This window comes from Haliotis rubra, unplaced genomic scaffold (genome assembly GCF_003918875.1).
Source record: "Haliotis rubra isolate DU_JTF1 unplaced genomic scaffold, ASM391887v1 Scf2252, whole genome shotgun sequence".
Lineage (NCBI taxonomy): Eukaryota > Metazoa > Mollusca > Gastropoda > Lepetellida > Haliotidae > Haliotis > Haliotis rubra.
In genome coordinates, this window is record NW_025766284.1 from 20,674 (window position 1) to 45,049 (window position 24,376).

The following is a 24,376-nucleotide window of genomic DNA, read 5'->3' on the forward strand; positions in this document are numbered from 1 at the left end:
TTTAAGAGGTTCCAATCTTACTTTCAATATGCTCATCATTTGTTCAGTTGAAACTAAATGTATGTCTACCTGGCAGTTGTACATATCTTCTCAATTTGTTTTTTCCCTTCAAAATTTGATGTTGACCTTGATGTGATCTATGACTGTATTTGGTCAGTCTCTTTAAAAAATGTATTTTGGGATGTTAATTACATGATTTCAGGGCACAAGTCATAAGGAAATCAAAGGTTGAAAATCGTATTATTTCATTCATTCAGACTCTCATCTTTAAGCTAGGTAAAATGTGTAGATGATCTGTGTAAATAAATGTACTATTCAGAAGGCAAAAACAAATGGTCAAGATTTTCTCCAAGGTTGATTACAAAGTCAATATTTGTACCAACTATGTGTCTCTTTATCAAAACAAATGAACACAAAGATTTCAGGAACTGTTGTATCCCTAATAAACAAACAAACAAACAATTATGTTTTCTTTTTATAATGTTTGTGTAGATGATATTTAATTATCAAGAAATCATATTGTTGCATAGCTTCATCAAAATATGAGCTTTTGTACACCATGTAACTAGGCCTAAAAATAGATGTTGTGGTTCCAATTACCCGACTGACCCTTGAATTCTGGTGCTGACCCTATTTTTTTTAAGTGGTATGAATGGAAAAGGCTTTGAGATACCATTGTCCCAGCACCGACAGCCATCGGTCATTCTGATGGAGACAGTCAACATGATGGCTGCAAGCTTGATTGAATAAAGAATTACACATGATAAATGTAATTTTAGTTTGTACTTTACTTCTAAAAAAATGTAAAAAAAACAACCTATTTACCTACCCTAAATTTTAAAGTGGTGTGGGGCGGAGGGGTAGTCTAGTGGTTAAAGCGTTGGCTCGTCACGCCGAAGACCCGGGTTCGAATCCCCACATGGGTACAATGAGTGAAGCCCATTTCTGGTGTCCCCCGCCGTGATATTGCTGGAATATTGCTAAAAGCGGCGTAAAACCAAACTCAGTCAGTCAGTTAAAGTGGTGTAATGGGAACCACAAGTTTTTTTAATTTGGCCCTATGGCACTTACTCTAGCTTATATGTTGTCTTGCCACATCCTTAAGATTTAATGAAAAATAGTAATATATACATGTAAAGTGACTTTTCTGATATTTTAAAAAAGAACTGTGACTATAATGGTATAAAATTGTCTGATCTTGAACAGGCCAGATATGGTGATCATTATGTTTACATATATGTAGTCAAGGTAGCACTCATTTCATTAACAACACAGTTTCTATTGTAACACGAAAGGGTATTTAGTGCACCAATGCATAATGCACATGATCAACAATGTGTGTCATTGTGAAAACCCATCCTGTTATCAACCATTTGTTTAATTGTGAATGCCTATCCCGTTATTAAGAAGGCCTATCTCATGAAATGTTTACCATAGAAGGCCTCCCCTGTTAACTGTCAACAATTTATGTCATTGCGAAGACCCATGCCCACTGACATGGCATCTGGTTGACAGGGATGGGAGGGATTGTGATGTTGATCCCTTTGGGTGAAGCATTCTGCCAGGAGAAGGAGCCTTCTGTGTAGCCAAGGAGGCTGACTTTCATTCCAGTTTTTTGGCAAAGCTGATCCAAGGATGAGTTGGCCTGGTTGTGGCCAGTTGAGCACAATGGCGTACACCGTCCCAGCTCTCTGTGTGTACCTGAAGAGAGAATACACAGTGTAGTTTAAAAGAACACTAATCCTGCAGGATATCCCATCCTTTTCAGCGGTTAGTATATAGATGATAGCTCTGCACTAAGTAATTTACACCAGCCAAATAACATGATATAACAGAGGACCAATGTGCTGTTTATTGTCAAAATATGGTGTAAAGAACGCCTGGTGTGACTGTGTCAATCTGGGCCACCCAAGGTGTGGAATATATAAAGTACCTACCAAACTCATAGTATGACTGTGTCATTCTGTGCCAGTCAAGGTGTGGAATACAGAAAGTACTTACCAAACTCCTGGAGTGACTGTGTCATTCTGGGCCACCCAAGGTTTGGAGGAGTAGATGGCCTCTCCATTCACCTTTAGCCATTCTCCCAAAAGACGCAGTCTCTCCTCAAAGATGGGTGTGATCATGCCATATTTGGTTGGCCCCACATTGATCAGCATGTTTCCTCCACAGCTGTAAAGGAAAATAACAGTACAGAACACTGTGTGAAATTGGTGTTTTATGTTGATGTGTTGCACACTTGCCCCATCAGTCTGGGCTGCCTCAGTTTACTGTACAGAGTTGCATCCCTTTGTTGTGCTAGAGACTGCCATCATGCGTTTTAGGTCTATTTATGTTGCAGGTGTTGTAAACCGCCTGTTCATGGATTGCACCAAAATGGTAAATGTCGAAGACCCACCTCACCTTAGATATTCCTCACATGATACTGATATGCTCATGGACATTCTAGTTTCAGCCAGTGTGGGATGTTTGCTCATGACATCCACCACTTGTTCCATATGTGGCATATTACAGATATATTTCTGTTGCAACAGATTTAATGTACAAACCTGACCGTTATAGTGAGTGAGGAATGTTAGGGTCATCACAATACTTGCCTGTCTCAGAACACAGTGTGTTAAGGTAGTGAGATATGGTAGCTTGGTTGATTGTGCTGACCTGTTATCTCACCTGTTTTGTGTGGCCAACACATACATGTATATTTCTACAGTTTTAGCATACACTGCTAACAGCATCAGTGTACACCTAATAGTTTTAGTGAACACACCTGGCAGCTTTAGTGGACAGTAGTGGTGTTCCGATTAATTGAAATAGTCGAAGATTGGTCGAAGTGACCAAACGACCAAGCAATCGATCACATTTTCTCATAATCGAACACAAACGATTTTGGACCTGCTGTTTTAGTGTTTGAAACACTTGACAATGGAACATATCTTCGAAGTTGTCAGGGCCTGAAAAATTGTTTAATTCTTAGAAAACTCACTTCACTAACTGAAAAGTCATGACTGAATATTTCTTGAAGACTCCAGAAAGTTTATGTTCATGATATATTACTCATCAATTTAAAGTAGCAAGTTGCATCATGTTATACATATCTACAATAACAACCTTGATAGGAAAATCTGAAAAAAACTTATTTCAATGATTGTTCGTTGGTAATGAAGCAATCATCAATTGTGAATTTCAACCAATTCCCAACACTAGTGGACACACCTGACGGTTTGAGCAAGCAGTGCTATAATCTCATTCATGGTCAGAAAGTCATCCAGAACAGCCTCTCGACGGAATCCCCATGATTGCTTGTCAATTGTCATCGCATTCTCCCACTTTCTTGGCTGAAGCACCCTTAAACATGTAAGAATGGTTACTGTAGTGTCACCCATGTGTTCATTCATGCAGCTATTACAACAGCTCTTGAACAATCCGTGATTAGACATTATTCTGGAAATATTTCACATGATGGTTAACTGTATCTGTTTATCAACTGGGTTTAGTTATCACAATCTACCTAAATATTTAATTTGAGACTGCATCATAACACCAATCTTCACTAGAGCAAAAAACAGCCTCAATTGTCCAACAAAGCACTGATTCCATTTGATGCAAATGCCAAATTAGAGGAAGAAGTCACTGAAAATCAGTGGGATTGGCTCGTCATGGCCTTCTGGTAACACCAGTCCCTCATACAGTTTGCATACAAAGAAAGCAATTTCATATTTAAAAGAAAGAAAGCAATTTCATATTTAAATTTAGCTTTTAATGTTGTTCCATGTAAAATCTTTGAAAGTTATTGACCTTATATTTGTGAAATAATTTAGTTATTTTACCTGGGTTGTACCTGTCTGCACATGTCAAGAACCCCCCATGATGACACAAGTCCCCCTTTCCCCATCTGTCATTGGTGACAACTGTGTCCTTCACTGGGCTGCAATGAGACTGATATGTACATTGTAAGTAATCACAGGGGCAAGTCACTGTTTGGTTCCAAGTCATTTGTCCGAAGGTATGAGGACTGAATGTAGCACTATTACTGCCAAAATACAGACTCTTACAGATGTGTATAAAATACAGACATCTAGATTGAGGCATAAGAGATTGATCTGGTTTCTGTAGGCAGTCCTAACTTGTTTAATTTGTCATGGCATATTATAAGGAACACTCCACAAGTAATTGGAATTTGAATAGTAAGTGCTGGTATTAACCTTATCAAAATGGGAGAACACACATTTGTTGAATATTATCAATGTGACGATTTGAACATTTAAAGTGTTAATAAATATGAAATACACAATGCCATTTAATAAATAGCTGTTTTAGCTCTGAATAGTTGGCTACTAAACCTGCAATGTCAGCAAAGTGAAAAGGGTGACAACATGTTTTCTGCAAAGCCTATGTATACCTGCCATTGTACCAATTACATGCTGAATGAACATACACTTGTTAAATACTATAATGTTAAATATCCGTGCCACTGTGGCTGTGTACCTGTCATTGTACAGCCAGGCCAGGAACTCCTTGGAACCCCAATAGGTGTCTGGATCAAACCAGTCTCCATCAGACCAAACAACATCTGGCTTATAGGTATTCACAAGCTCGTACAGCTCAGGAATGGTCTTTTCCTGAAATAGAATGGTTGTAACAAGTCAAGTTCTCTGTCAAGTCAACAATATGCATCATGGACTACTGGAATCGTCATATCCTCAAGCATCTTATGCAAAGAATACTACCTCTAATACATTAGGAGTAGTCCCTCCCTCTTTGCCAATATATCTGCTTCAGGTACAGGCAGTTATTGGAACAATGTAAATGCTCCCTGTAAATGTGCTGGGGCAGGGGCAGTTGGGATATAATGTGGTTACCATGACAACTGATTCAGAAGGTTGACACTGACAAGAATGTCTGTCGGAAATCTGAAGATTGTTTTGTGTGATTTCATCTAAATTGCAGGATAGATAAAGTATTTTCTCAGCTAATTATACACAATGGTAACTATAGATTTCTGATGTCCCCTGCTATTGTATTCATGGAATATTGTCCAAACTACTATTAAACATTACTCACTCATTCATACCATTGAGATCACATACACTAAAACATTACCCTACCAACCATCCATCAATGATGTATCTATTATACTAAAACTAACCACTGGAAACCTGGTGGTTGTGTGGTTGTTGGCAACATCTTGTAGATACAGAGGGTGGAACCACTCAAACATAGAGTGGTACAGGCCAAAATGGAGGTCTGTCTTGCTGCGGATGGCCTGGGCCAGCTCACCTGACAACAAATGTATATTTGTGTGTTGTTAAATGCTGCTCTCAGCATTATTCCTGCTAAATGTTCATCTGTATAAATAAAATCAGCCTGACAATCCAGTGATTAAAATGGTGAACAATTATCCATACTACATAGATAATCATTACACTGACACCACAAACCATATGTGTTGAGGGTTGACGGCATGTTAGATAATTTCACCGACCCCCTTAATCCACATGGAGGGTTACATTGACCAAGCCCTTGTTTGTATTCACTGTGATATACAGTAAAGCATAATGCATGTTCTTACCCACAATGTCTCTTTTTGGTCCTACCATCTGGGAGTTCCAGTTGAAAGAGACATTGGTTGGCCAGTTGCAGAAACCTTCATGATGCTTGCTTACAAATACTATATACCTGCAACAAACAATCATGGGGGGAATTGAGGCAATTGTTGGGCTAGTGCACTGGACAGAAGTCACAAACAATGTATATTAATATAATGTCATACACTTCATGTTGTTTAACCAATTCATATAGACATTGCTACGCACGCATCAGTTTGTTTTTATTTGTTTGTTATTTAACACTGCAGCTATAATAATCAAGTCTTGACAAGACAATCAAGTGAACAACAGCAATGAGTATTGATCTACACAACTGGGATATGTTGACAAAAGAAGCAGTTGCCTAAAACATTTCAATTCTTTATCCCAAACATTGATTTAGAGGAATTTACAATATAGTAGTAGTAGCAATCATCTCATACTTAGCTCCAGAGTCTGCAAATAGTTCCGCCCATGTGTTGGCATCATAGAATTCAGCTGTAAAATCTTGAGCAAAATCTGCATAGGTCCAGTCTGGTTTGTAGTTTTTCTTCATGAATTCTACAAATTTGGCTACTATCTTTCCTTTCCCCTCCCAGTGTTCCCAGAACCACTCGGAACCAAAACTTGGTACTGAGAACACTCCCCAGTGGATGAAGATTCCAAGTTTAGCTTCATCATACCATGGTGGAAGTGGGCGGGAATCTAGGGACTCCCATGTTGGGTCGTAGCGAACTTCTGGGGTTTCCTTGTAGTGTAAAGCACTTGTTTGGATAGTTAAGAGGGTGAGGAAAAGAGTACCTGCCGCAAGGGTAGCCATTTTAACAGTGGCTAAGTATATGACTGTTAAGATATATGACAGTGGTAGTTATCATTTCTTGATATGTTTGCACGATCTGGGTGAGGGTTGTGATGTTGATTATTTTTTTATTGCTGATATGGTGTAATGGTTGGCCTTGTGCTGAAGATAGAGATATCTACACTTGACACAATAAAGTAACATGCACCAAATTGTTGATGACTTCATCTTTTAGTTTCGAGTTCATTTTCAATTTGAGGTCATTTTCAGTTCTTGTTTTAGTTAAAGTATTTTGTTCTTTAGAAAATGGTTAATGGTTTTGAAATATGTATAGTTCTTGCCCATTAAAGAGTATAGTTAAGTCAAGTTGAGCATAAAGAAACCTCCATTGTTCAGTCATTCATTATTATGTGCAATATGGTTTAGTAGTAGTAAGGCATTTTTCTACATTTCATAATTTTCCAGTTACTGTATTTTACACATAGGTTTCTGATTACTCCAAAGATGCCTAACCATTCAATAATTCACATTTTATCCATTTTGGTTGTTTTGGGTTTCAGTGTTTTGATTTTTATGTAAACTCTTTCCTTCCATTGCAAAGTCACATTGGATTTTGTGAGCTACAGGACTTGTGGCTCCTCTTTGTTTCACCATTTTTATGAAAACTGATGGCAAATAATCCAAGCATGTTTTCATTTATGTACACAGTTACTTGAAGTGGTTCTAATCCATCTTGCAGATCAAGGTACAAAACTCTATACCCAAGTGTTGTTATGACATGATAATGAAATTGTTATCCATTAACTGTGTCTACTTTACCATTCTCAATGCAGGCAACACTATCAGAGAGATTTTATTATGACTGCATTGTGTTGAATAGGCTCATTTGCTCACACCTTTCTGAGGGGGTTTACTTCTGGTCCTGTCTAAATGGTGTATCAGTGCAATATGTGTAAAAGGACATGTGTCAATCCATAGCTTTCTAATGGAGTAAATGTCTCTACAAGGTGTCTTAGGGGGAGCACATCACAGTGCAACAGATGGTGGTGTCACTTGACACCTTGCTGAAATGGTTTACCTATCACGTGAAGGTATGTGACTCTGATCAAAATATTGCATGTCAAAATATTGTACATATCATGTGACTTGCATCATGCATATTTAACATGATACTGAATGGTGTCCAAGCATGACGTGCACACGACACCTACCCTTCGTCATGTCTGCAAAGTGTCACACCTGGGATCAGAATGTCACCGATGCATGTCAAATCGAATTTTCATCATGAAGTTTGCGTTATGCTTATTCAGCATAATATGTCACACCTACTCAAAATCCTTGAGTGATCACCATATCCATTCAAGGGAGATAATCTCAAAGAAATAAGCACAGACGTAGTGGTCATAATGTCTATATTTGCTGTCAAGGCAGCATTCTTTTATTATGAGAACAGTTTTCATTTATAATACAAAAATGTAAGTAAATTACCAAACATGTTCATTTGGACCATCCCATAATGAACCATACCATGTTGGAGATTCATCTCATTAACTTTTAGACATTGATGTAACAGCCATCCCATTGGAAACCAATTGTGTTATTGTAAAGGTCAGCTTGGTAAATTGGTAACCACTTTTGTCCTTATGAAGTTCCATCCTATAATTAACAAATTATTTTAGTGTGGAGGCCCATCCTTCTGTCAGCCACACATGTTTATCTCAGTGTCAACACCCATGCCCACTGACATGGCATCTGGTTGACAGGGATGGGAGGGATTGTGATGCTGATTCCTTTTGGAGAAGCATTCTGCCAGGAGAAGGAGCCTTCAGTGTAGCCAAGGAGGCTGACTTTCATTCCAGTTTTTGGCAAAGCTGATCCAAGGATGAGTTGACCTGGTTGTGGCCATTTGAGCACAATGGCGTACACCGTCCCTTCTCTCTGTGTGTACCTGTAGGGAGACCATACCATAATAGTGTAAAACAACAATTATTCCATGGGATATCTCACCCTGAGACCAAGGTCGTGACTTTAGCATGTACACCAAGGTGGTGACTTTTATAACAAGTACACAAAGCAAAGTCTTTCTTGTAATCAACAAGTCCAAATCAAACATAATCACTATGATAATAAAACTGAAATAGGATACAGCCTGGAGAGATTTAGACAATAACAGCATTTCCAAACAATAGTTATCTGATTTCTTATCATGTAATTATTGATTTGTAACTACCGGGGTACGTATTTTTCAAAGGTGGTGCTCAGAGCTATGTGGTTTAGAACAACCATTTACTAAGGGCACAAATAATGGCGACAGTTATAACTGGAATGTGATGGAATATAGTATAGAATAAAGCATAAATCACCAACTGTGATTGGGTCATTCTGTGCCACCCAAGGTGTGGAATATATAAATTACTTACCAAACTCCTGGTGTGACTGTGTCATTTTGGGCCACCCAAGGTTTGGAGGCGTAGATAGCCTCTCCATTCACCTTCAGCCATTCTCCCATCTGACGCAGTCTCTCCTCATAGATGGCACTGATCATGCCATATTTGGTTGGCCCCACATTAATCAAGAAGTTCCCTCCACAGCTGAAAATTAAAATAATAGGTATAAAACACTATGAATTTTGCTGTAGTTGTTGTGATGATGGATTTTCTACTTTCTTCCCTTTCATTGTGATATATATACAGTGAGACCTCGGATATCCGGACACATTCGTTTTTACGTAAATCGTCCGGATAATTGAATATCCGGATATCTGAATTTTGGGTTTTCATACACCTAAAGGAAAATCCAAAATGTTAATGATCATCAAGCGTTTATTGTACATGTATAGACAATCAAAAAACAGCATCACAACATAACAATCATACCTTTACAATTACTTTTCCTTGGCTGTCACTGCCTAGCGCTTGCGTTTAGTAGGTTGACTAGCCATTTGTGATCATTTGAAAGACCAACTCACTTGAATATCGACACACTGCACTTTTATTGCTTTGACTGAATAAACAACTTAACAGTTAGAACTCAATGGTTAACTCAGTGTCAGCTAGGCCTTCTAATCACCACCAATACCTTGATGATCATTAATCCGGATTAGCCGACCATGTCTCGTGTCAAAACACGTGGGACTCTCGCACTTCCCTTCACACGGTTAGCGGTAGATCAAAGCTTCGTGCGGATAGGTGAGTCAATTTTGTGTTGATTTAGCCGGTTTGTTTGTAAAATGTACCGTCCGGAAACGGAAACCGAATATCCGTTATAGACAGTCACTTTTATAATGTAAGAGATTGTTTTTTTTTCTAAAAATTGACCGGAAGGCGAGGTTTCTGGATATCTGGGGTCCGGGTATCCGAGGTCTCACTGTACACAGATACATGGCTGAAAAAAAATCACTGTTGTGTGTGTGTGCTATAAAATGTAACTTGGACAATTAAAACTAAACTAAGTTTGATGTGTGAAGCTTTCAGTTGTTTCACAGTGAAAGCATGATCCCTGTCTATTCCATATTTTGTCATCATTTTGTGGTTGTGTCGATCGTCAGATAACTGGAAGCAGTTACCCCAGTCCCTCCACATTCATCACAACAGTGTTGGACTGTTTTTTACAAATGCTGAAAAGTCTTAACTAAACTGAAGATATAGTTTACACTTGCTGATGTGGAAATGTTGATTTTAAATGCTCAGAGCTATATACAGCACCTGATTGAAGCTTGCTTCATCCCTACATGGTCTGTGCAATGTTCTCGTGTTTGGGTTATGTCAACTTAATTTTTCCAACCCTTACATTCTCAACAGACAGATACTACATTCTTAGGATACTCACATTACATTCTCTGCAGAACCATCTTATGTTTTCAGCTGGCATACCTTACATTCTTCATACATCCTTTATATTTTTAGCAGACACATCTTTCATTCTAACCACACACTTAAGTGAAGACACCTTACAATTTGAGTGTACGCACCTGACAGTTTCAACCAGCAGTGGTATAATATCGTCCATGGTCAGATAATCATGCAGGACAGCCTCGCGACGGAATCCCCACGAATTTCTGTCAATTGTCATCCCATTCTCCCACTTCCTTGGCTGAAGTACTCCTTTAGCACATGAGAAGAATCAGTTTAAGTTTCATTTGAAAGTTAATGGACGGACATTATTCTATATGAAATTTGATTTGATAATGTTTGAACTTCAGAATTTACTGAATCTATTTATTCATCAGCTAAGCATAATCTACAAACAGTGATACATTTGAGATTAAAATATTACATCAATGCAAGGGAATAACCAGTCTCAATTATCTGATGACAGAGATGGCTTTTGGTGGAAGACTGACTGACTGAGTTTAGTTTTACGCCGCTTTTAGCAATATTCCAGCAATATCACGGCGGGGGACACCAGAAATGGACTTAACACATTGTGCCCATGTGGGGAATCGAACCCGGGTCTTCGGCGTGACGAGCCAACGCTTTAACCACTAGGCTACCCCAACGCCCCTTTGGTGGAAGAAGCAACACAAAGGAATGGAACACTGGGTGAGACTGTTCTGCTGTATTGGTAGCACCCAACACTTACACCCAAACAGTTTGCTCTAAAATGTAAGCTGTATCTTTTTTCACATTTCAATTTACATCATTTTTTATGTTTAACAGAAGGTAAAGATTCGTAGACACCCATCCTGCTTGTATACTTTCTTCATGTAGGAAGGTTGGAGGGTAGCCAAGTGGATAAAGCATTTACTCATCACACAGAAAGGTCTGTGTTTGGTTCCCCACATGCCTACAGCCCATTTCTAGTGTTCCAACCATGTCCTTGCTGAATCATCTCACACACTCCATCAACCACCCCCACACACACATTCATTCCTTTGATGAAATATTTTGGTTTATTACCTGGATTGTACCTGTCTTGGCATGTCAAGACCCCACCGTGACGACACATGTCCCCCTTTCCCCATCTGTCATTGGTGACAATCTTATCCTTCACTGGGCTGCAAAGAGGAAAAGTTGAGAAGATTGATGTGTACACCATTATACAAAATAACCACTTCATATCGCTAGGTAATGATTTCTTGATTCCGAGTCAACTATTCCTTGGTACTGGCCAGAGTATATGACTATCATTGCCATATACAAGAACTGCCAAAGGTATGTGCAAAGGTCGTAAAAGTTGAGTGAGGCAAAAGAAATTGATTTGGTTTCTGTAAGTCATTCTTTATAATTTCATTTTCAAACCCAGCTCCAAAAATGTTTGAGAAAAGTGATATAGATACTGTTCAGGGTGAGCAATGGGTATATAAAATACTGCTCTCATGATAAAGAACATACATTTGCTGAATATTATCCATGGAATGATGTAAAAACTTCATTGTTTTGCAGAGGTTATTATTGCACTGAATGATGAGCTACCAAACTCACCAATGTTAGCTTTCACTATATTTACACAATATCACCATGTAAATGGGTACATAGTATCCCAGCACACAGGCTGTGTACCTGTCATTGTACAGCCAGGCCAGGAACTCCTTGGAACCCCAATAGGTGTCCGGGGCCTCCCAGTCTCCATCAGAGTCAATAATGTCTGGCTTGTAGGTGTTTATAAGCTCGTACAACTCCGGCATGGTCTTTTCCTGAAATTGATTTGATTTAAATGGAATGAGATGCTGTATATTCATGGTACACCCTGTGATAAAAAAGGGTTTAATGCTCCAGACCAGTTCTATATGAGCTCTACATGACAGATATGATTAATTCCAATTATGAACCAGTTAAAAAATGACTGAGTTTGGTTTTACGCCGCTTTTAGCAATATTAGTATTGGTGGACTACATGCTGTTATATGATGGGAGTTGGATCAGGGCAGCTAATCAACCCTGTCACTGTGTGTCGTCATGTCCATAGATGTTCTCTTCTTATTCTTAGAAGATAATTTACATGAGTTAGTAATCATGATCGTGATTGGTGACCGACTGACGTTTGGTTTCACGCCGCTTTTAGCAATATTCCAGCAACATTACGGCTGGGGACCCCAGAAATGAGCTTCACACATTGTACCCATGTGGGGATTCGAACCCGGGTCTTTGGCGTGACGAGCCAACGCTTTAACCATTAGGCCAGTTAAAAAATGAAGTGACTGTAAGATGTGTAGATTTTATCTGTTTCTTGGATGTTCAACCAGTCAGTGGCTTTTATCAGTATCATCTGTTGGTGCAGGAAGTCTAGTAGTTTGGTTTTTGTGACGACAATCTTGACCTTTCATTATGGTTCATTGGAACACCTTACCTAAATTTCATCATTGCCAATATTTTTGCAATTTGGCTGTCATTGCACTAAAATAGTCTTTGGATTTATCAGAACCAGAAGTTGTGTAATCAGACCATGGAAGTGACATCATGGAAATACTAATATGAAGATCCGAAGGGATTGTTCATGTGCCATCCGTCTTTATGTTTCCCTTTGCACATCGCTGTCATCACTCAAAGATTACTATATGCTGGATCCAACTCTGAATTCAGCCAATGATGTAATAGAGGTGAAGGTATTCAAAGGAATGAATAAACTGTAGTTATCATTATGTATAATTCTGAGAATACTACCACTGTTGCATCAGGAGGAGTCCTTCCCAAGTTCCGCCACCATATATCTGGAATATTGCTGAGTGAGGCTTTAAACAACAAACCAACCAACCAATCCTACAGATGGCTGAAAGTGAAGAGATTGTTTTCCAGGGGGATGATAGCCACATTGCAAGAATATTGGCAATAAAATGAAGGTAGTGTTCTTAGAATGATTTGATTTCTGGTGTCCTGCTCTGATACTATTGGCAAAGTGCAAAAATGTGATAAAAAGACATACTCCTTCACTCACATCATTTAACTCACCTATCCTAAAACGCATTGTCCACTCTGACAATTCATCAATTATATATATATCGAAGCTGACCTTAACAAATCTGGTGGTTGTGAAGTTGTTGGCCTTGTCCTGTAGATACAGAGGGTGGAACCACTCAAACAGGGAGTGATACAGGCCAAAGTGGAGGTCTGTCTTGCTGCGGATGGCCTGGGCCAGCTCACCTGAACACAAATGTATTCATCAGTGAATATTCCTGCAGTATTCCTGCTAAATACGAAACTTCTGTAAATAATTAAATCTGGGCCCGACAATCCACTGATTGATATTATGAGCAATTATTCATGCTATTTGGTCACTGAGTCTGACGGGGCAGTGGGGTAGCCTAGTGGTTAAAGTGCTCGCTCGTCCCCCGCCGTGATATTGCTGGAATATTGCTAAAAGCGGCGTAAAACCCAACTCACTCACTCACTCACTGAGTCTGGCCATGTGATGTATTATGTTGCCTCTTATGACAGGCCAAGGCTGCCAAGGACCTAATCTAAGCTACAATCCTGAGACAGATCATTACACTGACCAAGCACATACCTGTATCCACTGGAATATATAGCATACAGATTCTTACCCACAATGTCTCTTTTTGGTCCAACCATCTGGGAGTCCCAGTTGAAGGAGACATTGGTTGGCCAGTTGCAGAAACCTTCATGATGCTTGCTTACAAACACAACATACCTGCAAAAGACAATCATGGTATTAAATTTGAGAATGGTCTGGCTGGTGCACTGAACACATATGCAAAAATCAAAGAGTGTAACAACACAGACATTATGTCCTTTTTTACCAATTACATGTATTATAGACATTGCTAAACAAATTAAGAAGTAGTTGTGCAGTCTTGATTCTTAATGTTTGATTACCAGGAACAGCCTGAATAGTAATAGTAGCAATCATCTCATACTTAGCTCCAGAGTCTACAAATAGTTCCGCCCATGTGTTGGCATCATAGAATTCAGCTGTAAAATCTTGAGCAAAGTCTGCATAGGTCCAGTCTGGTTTGTAGTTCTTCTTCATGAAGTCTGTAAAAGTCGCATGCTTGTACCCCTCCCAGTATTCCCAGAACCACTCAGAACCAAAACTTGGTACTGAGAATACTCCCCAGTGAATAAAGACTCCAACTTTAGCTTCATCGAACCATGATGGAATTGGGCGGGAATCTAGGGACTCCCATGTGGGTTCATAGCGAACTTCTGGAGTTGCTTCATAGTGTAAAGAATTTGCGTTGATAGCAACAATGATTGTCAGAAAAATAAGCAAACGAGCTGAAGTGGTAGCCATTTCAACTGCTGTGATATGTATCTAAGGTTTATGACCTTGATAGTTATCATTTCTAGGTATGTTTGTGTATCTGGGTGAAGGTCATGATTGATAGAGATATCAGCATTCGGACCATGACCCACAATTATATGTGCTGACAACTATTAGTTGTAAAAACTGAGTGTGACCTTCTCTCCCAAAGTATTTGGAATAATGATAACATAAAAGTTGAAAATAAGACTATTTCTTACAGAAGCTGGGAAAAACAAGGTATAATATTCGTAAACGATTTATTGAATGAAAACGTCAGATTTTATTCTAAGGAAGAATTTTGTGCCTTATACCCCCTAGATACAGACTTTCTTAAATATGAGGGTGTTAAACTAGCCGTTGTATGCTATGCAAATTAATTAGGTATTACTTTATCCGGATGTAAATTATGTAATCCTGTGTATCCGTTTATAATGAAATGTACAAACAATCGCCTTGGACATAAGAAAGTATACGATATGCTCGCTGATTCACGGTTTGTTAAACTCCCTTGTTATGATAAGTGGGAACACGCCACTGGTTCACACTACTCGGACTTTGACTGGAAATGTTTCAACTCGATCGCAAATAAATGTACTCCAAGTACCGAATTAAGATGGCTGCAGTACAGAACCATTCACAGAACCATTCACAGAATATTGCCAGTCAGACATTTCCTCTACAAAATCAACTATGTGGATAGCCCTAAATGTACCTTCTGCAATGATTATGACGAAACAATTTATCATATCTTCTGGGAGTGTGACAAGGTGAAAAACATATGGCGTGAAATAAAATTATGGCTCAGAACTGTAGACGTATAATTGAGTTTTACAAATACCAAGGTAATGTTTGTGATTAAAGGAAAACATAACTATGCACTAAATGCGATTATTATTTTAGTCAAGTATACCATATACAACTGAAGTAAGAAAAGTTTCATTCCAAATATTTCATACATCAAGAGACAAATCATACAATATTATAATACCACAAAATATGTATACATTAATCGTGACCAGAAAGCCTACTTTCTAAAACTATGGTCCAGCCAACACATGCTATTAGAACCGTTGAATAGGTAAATTATTTCGATGTATATGTAACAATATTGACACTGTATAATTATACTGAAGTATTATTGATTATTTATTGAGACCCTACATGTTTGCATTGAACTAATACTTTTACAAAATATATGTATACCTGAAAAAAACCCAACAAAAACAACATATTAGTTTTGAATTTCCGTTATTGATTTATGTAAAAGGTTAATACTTTGAAATTTATAAATTTTTTGCAAGTTAAAGAGAGTACTCAGGAAGTCATTCAATGTTATGTGCACATTTGTTTAATGAAGCATCAAGGCCTCAGTAAAGCTTTCAAAATGTTTTATGGCAGTTGGAGAATATTTTGAAATTGAATGCATCAGTGACAAAAATTATGTCAGATGCAATTATCTTTTTGTATCATATGTTCCCAATTATTTCAGGTAAATAATTGACTAGACTTTGCATATGTTTATGATGGGTACCACTGGTGGGGCATAGTGATTCATAAACACATGCTCTGTCATTGTATCGTATGGTGACAATCACAGGATTATCTGGTTCAGACTCCATTTGGTTACAAACAAAATCGTTGAGCTGTAATACTGCTGAAACAAATATATGCTCATGCTCACTAAATTGTACAATTGACTCTTGAATGTGGAACGGGTTTTGTCACTTCTATTCTATACTTCAAATTCATCTTGTCACCTTATTCAAAACACAGGTTGAATAATGAAGTCAGCATGTTTTTTCTTCGGATGTTTTACATTTACTCATTTACCCTTTCCTCACTATGCCCAGGGAGCGGTTGGATAGCCTAATGGTTAAAGCGTTGGCTCGTCACGCCGAAGACCCGGGTTCAAATTCCCACATGGGCACAATGTGTGAAGCCCATTTCTGGTGTCCCCCGCCATGATGTTGCTGGAATATTGCTAAAAGCAGCGTAAAACCAAACTCAGTGAGTCAATCAGTCACTATGCCCAGTCACAGAATTTATACCTAGGAAGCGTTTAAGTCATTTTCTTTTTTCACCTTTTTCATGAAATGCTGACAACTCATAAACAGAGTTTATTTTCATCCTTACCTGCAGAGGTTCTTTTGCTTGACAAACTCTATTTTTAAAAAATTGTGTCCACTTTGTCAATCTCATTGCTGACAAGCAAAGCCTAACTTGTAGGTTTTTATCCAATGTCTCCAATTTGATGATCTGCCCGCAAGATGTGCAAGGGTGAGATAACACTGCATCAGACCATGGTGTCACTCAACACCTTGCTGATTTAGTGACCTTTATCATGACTGAAAGGTGTTCAACACCTTGCTGATTTAGTGACCTCTTTTATCATGACTGAAAGGTGTTCAGATGTAAGATATGCATCAGACCATGGTGTCACTCAACACCTTGCTGATTTAGTGACCTCTTTTATCATGACTGAAAGGTGTTCAGATGTAAGATATGCATCAGACCATGGTGTCACTCAACACCTTGCTGATTTAGTGACCTCTTTGATCATGACTGAAAGGTGTTCATATGTAAGATATGCATCAGACCATGGTGTCACTCAACACCTTGCTGATTTAGTAACCTCCTTTATCATGACTGAAAGGTGTTCAGATGTAAGATATGCATCAGACCATGGTGTTACTCAACACCTTGCTGATTTAGTAACCTCCTTTATCATGACTGAAAGGTGTTCAGATGTAAGATATGCATCAGACTGTGGTGTCACTCAACACCTTGTTGATTTAGTAACCTCCTTTATCATGACTGAAAGGTGTTCAGATGTAAGATATGCATCAGACCATGGTGTTCCTCAACACCTTGCTGATTTAGTAACCTCCTTTATCATGACTGAAAGGTGTTCAGATGTAAGATATGCATCAGACTGTGGTGTCACTCAACACCTTGCTGATTTAGTGACCGCTTTTATCATAACTGAAAGGTGTTCAGATGTAAGATATGCATCAAACTGTGGTGTCACTCAACACCTTTCTGATTTAGTGACCTCTTTGATCATGACTGAAAGGTGTTCATATGTAAGATATGCATCAGACCATGGTGTCACTCAACACCTTGCTGATTTAGTAACCTCCTTTATCATGACTGAAAGGTGTTCATATGTAAGATATGCATCAGACCATGGTGTTCCTCAACACCTTGCTGATTTAGTAACCTCCTTTATCATGACTGAAAGGTGTTCAGATGTAAGATATGCATCAGACTGTGGTGTCACTCAACACCTTGCTGATTTAGTAACCTCCTTTATCATGACTGAAAGGTGTTCAGATGTAAGATATGCATCTGACCATGGTGTTCCTCAACACCTTGCTGATTTAGTAACCTCCTTTGTCAAGACTGAAAGGTGCTCAGATGTAAGATATGCATCAGACTGTAGTGTCACTCAACACCTTGCTGATTTAGTGACCGCTTTTATCATAACTGAAAGGTGTTCAGATGTAAGATATGCATCAAACTGTAGTGTCACTCAACACCTTGCTGATTTAGTGACCTCTTTGATCATGACTGAAAGGTGCTCAGATGTAAGATATGCATCAGACCATGGTGTCACTCAACACCTTGCTGATTTAGTGACCTCTTTTATCATGACTGAAAGGTGTTCAGATGTAAGATATGCATCAGACCATGGTGTCCCTCAACACTTTGCTGATTTAGTAACCTTTTAATCATGACTGAAAGGTGTTCAGATGTAAGATATGCATCAGACCATGGTGTCACTCAACTCCTTGCTGATTTGGTTACCTCTTTGATCATGACTGAAAGGTATTCAGATGTAACATATGCATCAGACCATGGTGTCCCTCAACACCTTGCTGATTTAGTAACCTCTTTCATCATGACTGAAAGGTGTTCAGATGTAAGATATGCATCAGACCATGGTGTCACTCAACACCTTGTGGTTTAGTAACCTCTTTTATCATGACTGAAAGGTGTTCAGATGTAAGATATGCATCAGACTGTGGTGTCACTCAACACCTTGCTGATTTAGTAACCTCTTTTATCATAACTGAAAGGTGTTCAGATGTAAGATATGCATCAAACTGTGGTGTCACTCAACACCTTTCTGATTTAGTGACCTCTTTGATCATGACTGAAAGGTGTTCATATGTAAGATATGCATCAGACCATGGTGTCACTCAACACCTTGCTGATTTAGTAACCTCCTTTATCATGACTGAAAGGTGTTCATATGTAAGATATGCATCAGACCATGGTGTTCCTCAACACCTTGCTGATTAAGTAACCTCCTTTATCATGACTGAAAGGTGTTCAGATGTAAGATATGCAACAGACTGTGGTGTCACTCAACACCTTGCTGATTTAGTAACCTCCTTTATCATGACTGAAAGGTGTTCAGATGTAAGATATGCATCTGACCATGGTGTTCCTCAACACCTTGCTGATTTAGTGACCTCTTTTATCAAGACTGAAAGGTGCTCAGATGTAAGATATGCATCAGACTGTAGTGTCACTCAACACCTTGCTGATTTAGTGACCGCCTTTATCGTAACTGAAAGGTGTTCAGATGTAAGATATGCATCAAACTGTAGTGTCACTCAACACCTTGCTGATTTAGTGACCTCTTTGATCATGACTGAAAGGTGCTCAGATGTAAGATATGCATCAGACCATGGTGTCACTCAACACCTTGCTGATTTAGTGACCTCTTTTATCATGACTGAAAGGTGTTCAGATGTAAGATATGCATCAGACCATGGTGTCCCTCAACACTTTGCTGATTTAGTAACCTTTTAATCATGACTGAAAGGTGTTCAGATGTAAGATATGCATCAGACCATGGTGTCACTCAACTCCTTGCTGATTTGGTTACCTCTTTGATCATGACTGAAAGGTATTCAGATGTAACATATGCATCAGACCATGGTGTCCCTCAACACCTTGCTGATTTAGTAACCTCTTTCATCATGACTGAAAGGTGTTCAGATGTAAGATATGCATCAGACCATGGTGTCACTCAACACCTTGTGGTTTAGTAACCTCTTTTATCATGACTGAAAGGTGTTCAGATGTAAGATATGCATCAGACTGTGGTGTCACTCAACACCTTGCTGATTTAGTAACCTCCTTGATCATGACTGAAAGGTGTTCAAAGGTGAGATATGCAACAGATTGTGGTGTCACTTGTGACCTTGCTTATGGAATAACCTCTTTGATCATGACTGAAAGGTGCTCAAAGGTGAGATATGCATCAGACCATGGTGTCACTCGATAGCATTGCTTACATGCTTCTTTGTTTATATCTGAAAATGATCAGATCTCGAAAAAGAACTCTTGTTGTTAAAATCCATAACATTATATTTCACATGCATGTCAACATGTGTAAGAAGTTGAGAAAAAAGGACAGAAATTCTGGTCATAATGTTTGTATATGCAGCCAAGGCAGCATTCTTTTTATTATGAAAACAAGTTTTATTTGTAATACAAAATTGTAAGTTAAGTAGCAAATGCATTTATCTGGGCCATCTTATTGTCAAATATGTTATGGAAAAGGTCTTGTTTTTAATTGTCAACAATTTATGTCATTTTAAAGGCCCATCCCACCATTTGTGTCATAATGAAGACACATCCCATTATCAACCATATGTTTATATCCTTGCAAAGACCCATCCTGTTGTGAACCATTTATGTCATGGCGAAGACCCATGCCCACTGACATGGCATCTGGTTGACAGGGATGGGAGGGGATTGTGATGCTGATTCCTTTTGGTGAAGCATTCTGCCAGGAGAAGGAGCCTTCAGTGTAGCCAAGGAGGCTGACTTTCATTCCAGTTTTTGGCAAAGCTGATCCAAGGATGAGTTGACCTGGTTGTGGCCAGTTAAGGACAATGGCGTACACTGTCCCTTCTCTCTGTGTGTACCTGACAAGATAGGAATTTGATGTACGTCTCAATACAGAAAACAATAAGAGCACTTATAAACACAACATAAGTTATACTTTATTTCTCATAGATCCAGTGGTCGATAGCAGACAATGGTAAAGTTACTGGGCGGTTACCATTTCCTCCTTGTTGTGTTTACAATGAGATCTTTAATAATGTTAAATCTTTGGGATTACAATTGTCGGAAACTCCTGGTGTGACTGTGTCATTCTGTGCCACCCATGGTGGCAAATATATAAAGTACCTACCACACTCCTGGTGTGACTGTGTCATTCTGTGCCACCCAAGGTTTGGAGGAGTAGATGGCCTCTCCATTCACCTTCAGCCAGTCTCCCATCTGACGCAGTCTCTCCTCAAAGATGGGTGGAATCATGCCATATTTGGTTGGACTGACATTGATTGCCAGGTTCCCTCCACAGCTGAAATGATAAATATCAACCTTGAAAATATTAGCCTGAGATTTATATTTTATCATTGTTACGATGCTTATATTTATTTTGGGCACAGGGGCCTTTTCCTCTTAGCAAGAATTTAATGTCAATTCAAAAATAAAAAATTATAATTAAAAAAAAAAGAATTTAATGTCCATGATTGGATCCCTTTGGTCTGCCGGAAATTATAAAAAAAATATCTCACAGACTGTCAAACTCACTGACTGGTTGATGTATGATTATGTAAGTACACACCTGACAACTTCAACAAGCCGTGTTATAATGTCATCTATGGTCAGATATTCTTCCAGGGCAACCTCTCGACGAAATCCCCATGATCCCCTGTCAATTGTCAATCCACCCTCCCACTTCCTTGGCTGAAGTACTCCTTTAACAGGTAAAAGAATCATATGTATTGTCACAACGTTATTGTCCATGCAGTCATGATCACAACTATACTTGATAATCGGTGAGGGGTGGTTGGGTAGCCTAGTTGTTAAATCATTCCTCATCATGCCAAAGACCCGGGTTCGATACCCCACATGGGTACGATGGTGTCTCCCGCCTTGATATTGCTGGAATATTGCTAAAAGTGGCTTAAAACCATACGCACTTACTGATAATCAGTGAAGAGACATTTTTCTAAATTCAAGGTGATCCGATAAGTTCAGATTTTGTTGAGTGTAATCCTCAGTAATCACATTGTACATACAATAATATTTTGTGACTGCATTTTAAGCTTCTTTTTTAAATTTTGAGTTTTCAGTGTACATGAACAATGTCAGTTCTCAAACGATCTAGTAAAATGTTACCTGGATTGAACCTGTCTCCACATGTCAAGTAGCCCCCATGATGACATGCGTCACCTTTTCCCCATCTGTCATTGACGACGGCCCTATCCTTCACTGGGCTGTGAGAAACAAACATTCTGGAGATTGATGTTTTAGCCATTGGACACAATGACAATTACATGTTGCTGTGATGGGAAGTGCTGTCTTTAAATCCAGTCAAGACTTTAGAATACATTATGCATAATAGAAAGAAGTAACTGTGCTTCTTATGAAGTAGTGTAAATGTTATGATTTTGAAAATAAATAAATATTTGGTCATTCACTTTGATTGCCAAAACCAATACTGGGTAACAGGAGTGCTGTGCTAAAGGTGTCGTGGTGTAAATATTTTGTTTTTGTTTTTTATTTCAGAAATAGTTTTACTTTATTGTACTTAATATAAAACATAATTATATAAAAAACTCTGAATTATATATATAATGTAAATATCTTATTAAAACATTTGTGTTGAGATATTTAAAGTTGGAAATCCATAATAACTTGGAGCAGATTGATTTGATTTCTATAAGCTGTTCTTTGTTTGAAACCTTCATAATTTTTCTTTTTCTCATCTAATTGTATGGATACTGATGAAATTGTAAAAGGTTGGACTCCAGGCAATAGATGAACATACATTTCTAGAAAAGATATGGGAGGCCAAAGTCGTTTTGGGCCATGTTTTGCATTAAGTCACATTTATACAGTGTCCCAATATTGATGGGTGGCAATCCCATTGAGGAACACTTACCTATCATTGTACAGCCAGGCTAGGAACTCCTTGGAACCCCAGTAAGTGTCTGGGGCCTCCCCATCTCCATCAGACCACAACAGGTCTGGCTCGTAGGTGTTCACAAGTTCATACAGCTCAGGAATAGTCTTTTGCTGAAATATATTTGATTTTATTGCTTCCTGATTTCATATTCTCATATTGTAATGATAAGTCCAGATAAGCTTTACATGATAGAAATAGTGAATAACCCTCAATAATGTATTTAGTTAAGCTGACCTCAGCAAACTTGGTGGTGGTGAAGTTGTTGGCCTTGTCCTGTAGATACAGAGGGTTGAACCACTCATACATAGAATGGTACAGGCCAAGGTGAAGATTTGTCTTTGACTTGAGTGCTCGTGCCATCTCACCTGTTGACAACGTTAGGTGTTGAAATGAGAGAAATGACAAAACATGCATCTTGGAGTCCACAGCTTTCTTTCCAAATTGAATGAATTGTTTTTATTCTGTTGTACAGAATTTGCAAGAATAGGGAAAGTTTCTTCATACAATACTGAGAAAATTTATTGTAGAAAAGTAGTCGAGATCTTATGACTTGGATTGGAAATTGTAGTTGGAACATTTTTAGAAACTGGAATGAATAAATTGAACAATGAATAAATAATGTCTTGAGATTAAAATCAGTCTTAATGTATAATTACCAACAATATCTCTCTTGGGACCAACCATCATTGAGTTCCAGTTAAAACTGACATTCGTCGCCCAGTTGCAAAACCCTCCATGATGTTTAGTTATAAAGATGGTGTATCTGAAAACAACATGAACTGAGGTTGGCCAGGATCCATGGTTGAAGTTCAAATAGAGGCCACAGTGGAACCATGAAACGAAATGATTGGTTCGATTTACCAACACTACCAGGCTTGTTTTCACTGGGAATTGTTGGACACCACCAGAAATGGTTTCTCAGAGGTATGCTATGACACTGTACTTAAGATGCACTCACTCACTCACTCACTCACCTTACTCACCTTACTCACCTTACTCACTCACTCACTCACTCACTCACTCACTCACTCACTCACTCACTCACTCACTCACTCACTCACTCACTCACTCACTCACTCACTCACTCACTCACTCACTCAGCAGCCATGGGATAGTTGGGTTTCACTACAGCATCCACTCTCTCACTGAATGATAAACATCATACTTAGCCCCAGAAGCAGCAAACAATTCAGCCCAAGCTTCAGCATCATAAAACTCTGCCGTGAAGTCTCTTGCGAAGTCAGCATAGGTGAAGTCAGGTTTATAGTTGTCCTTCATGTACTGCACATACACTGGATTTTTGTCCTCTTGCCATCGTTCCCAAAACCACTCGCTTCCAAAACTTGGAACTGAAAAGATTCCCCATGACACAAAGACTCCAATTTTGGCTTCATCATACCATGTTGGTAATGGCCTGGAATCTAGGGACTCCCATGTCGGGTCGTAGCGAGTCTCAGTCTTCCTTCCTGAACGTCCATCCGCTGTCGCTGTTAAAGCTAGCAATATTAGGACAATTATCTTTGTGCCCATTCTTGATGGGAGACCTGTGTGTTTATGATCCTGCATCGGTGTTTGATGATATCTTTAAGTGATTCTCTTTATAGCCAAATAGAGGTCAAGGGCAGCTAATATCTGATCAGGTGACTAAATGTTCAAGGTAAATGACAGACTGGATGATAATGGTTGCCCTTAATAGAGGGGATAGAGCCAGAACCACTTATAACTACACAGGCACATTTCGAGAAACAGCACTCAAATGTTTGGACAGTTATAAAAAATAATAATAATCTGT

At 38.8% G+C, this 24,376-nt stretch overlaps 1 protein-coding gene and 2 pseudogenes across 1 annotated transcript; all 3 read right to left on the reverse strand.

Moving 5' to 3' along the window:
* Positions 1–1,051: 1,051 nt before the first annotated feature.
* Positions 1,052–6,456, reverse strand: LOC124277682 (annotated as a pseudogene).
* Positions 6,457–7,788: 1,332 nt separating this feature from the next.
* LOC124277683 (alpha-L-fucosidase-like) lies at positions 7,789–14,585 on the reverse strand. Its single transcript, XM_046713411.1, has 8 exons — positions 14,197–14,585; positions 13,864–13,970; positions 13,332–13,462; positions 11,886–12,019; positions 11,283–11,380; positions 10,355–10,487; positions 8,805–8,975; positions 7,789–8,332 (listed from the first exon to the last, which is right to left on the reverse strand). Exons 1-8 carry the CDS (start codon positions 14,571–14,573, stop codon positions 8,098–8,100), a joined length of 1,386 nt encoding a protein of 461 aa, XP_046569367.1. The 5' UTR covers positions 14,574–14,585; the 3' UTR covers positions 7,789–8,097.
* A 5,443-nt stretch (positions 14,586–20,028) lies between these two features.
* LOC124277681 lies at positions 20,029–24,156 on the reverse strand (annotated as a pseudogene).
* Between the last annotated feature and the right edge of the window lie 220 nt (positions 24,157–24,376).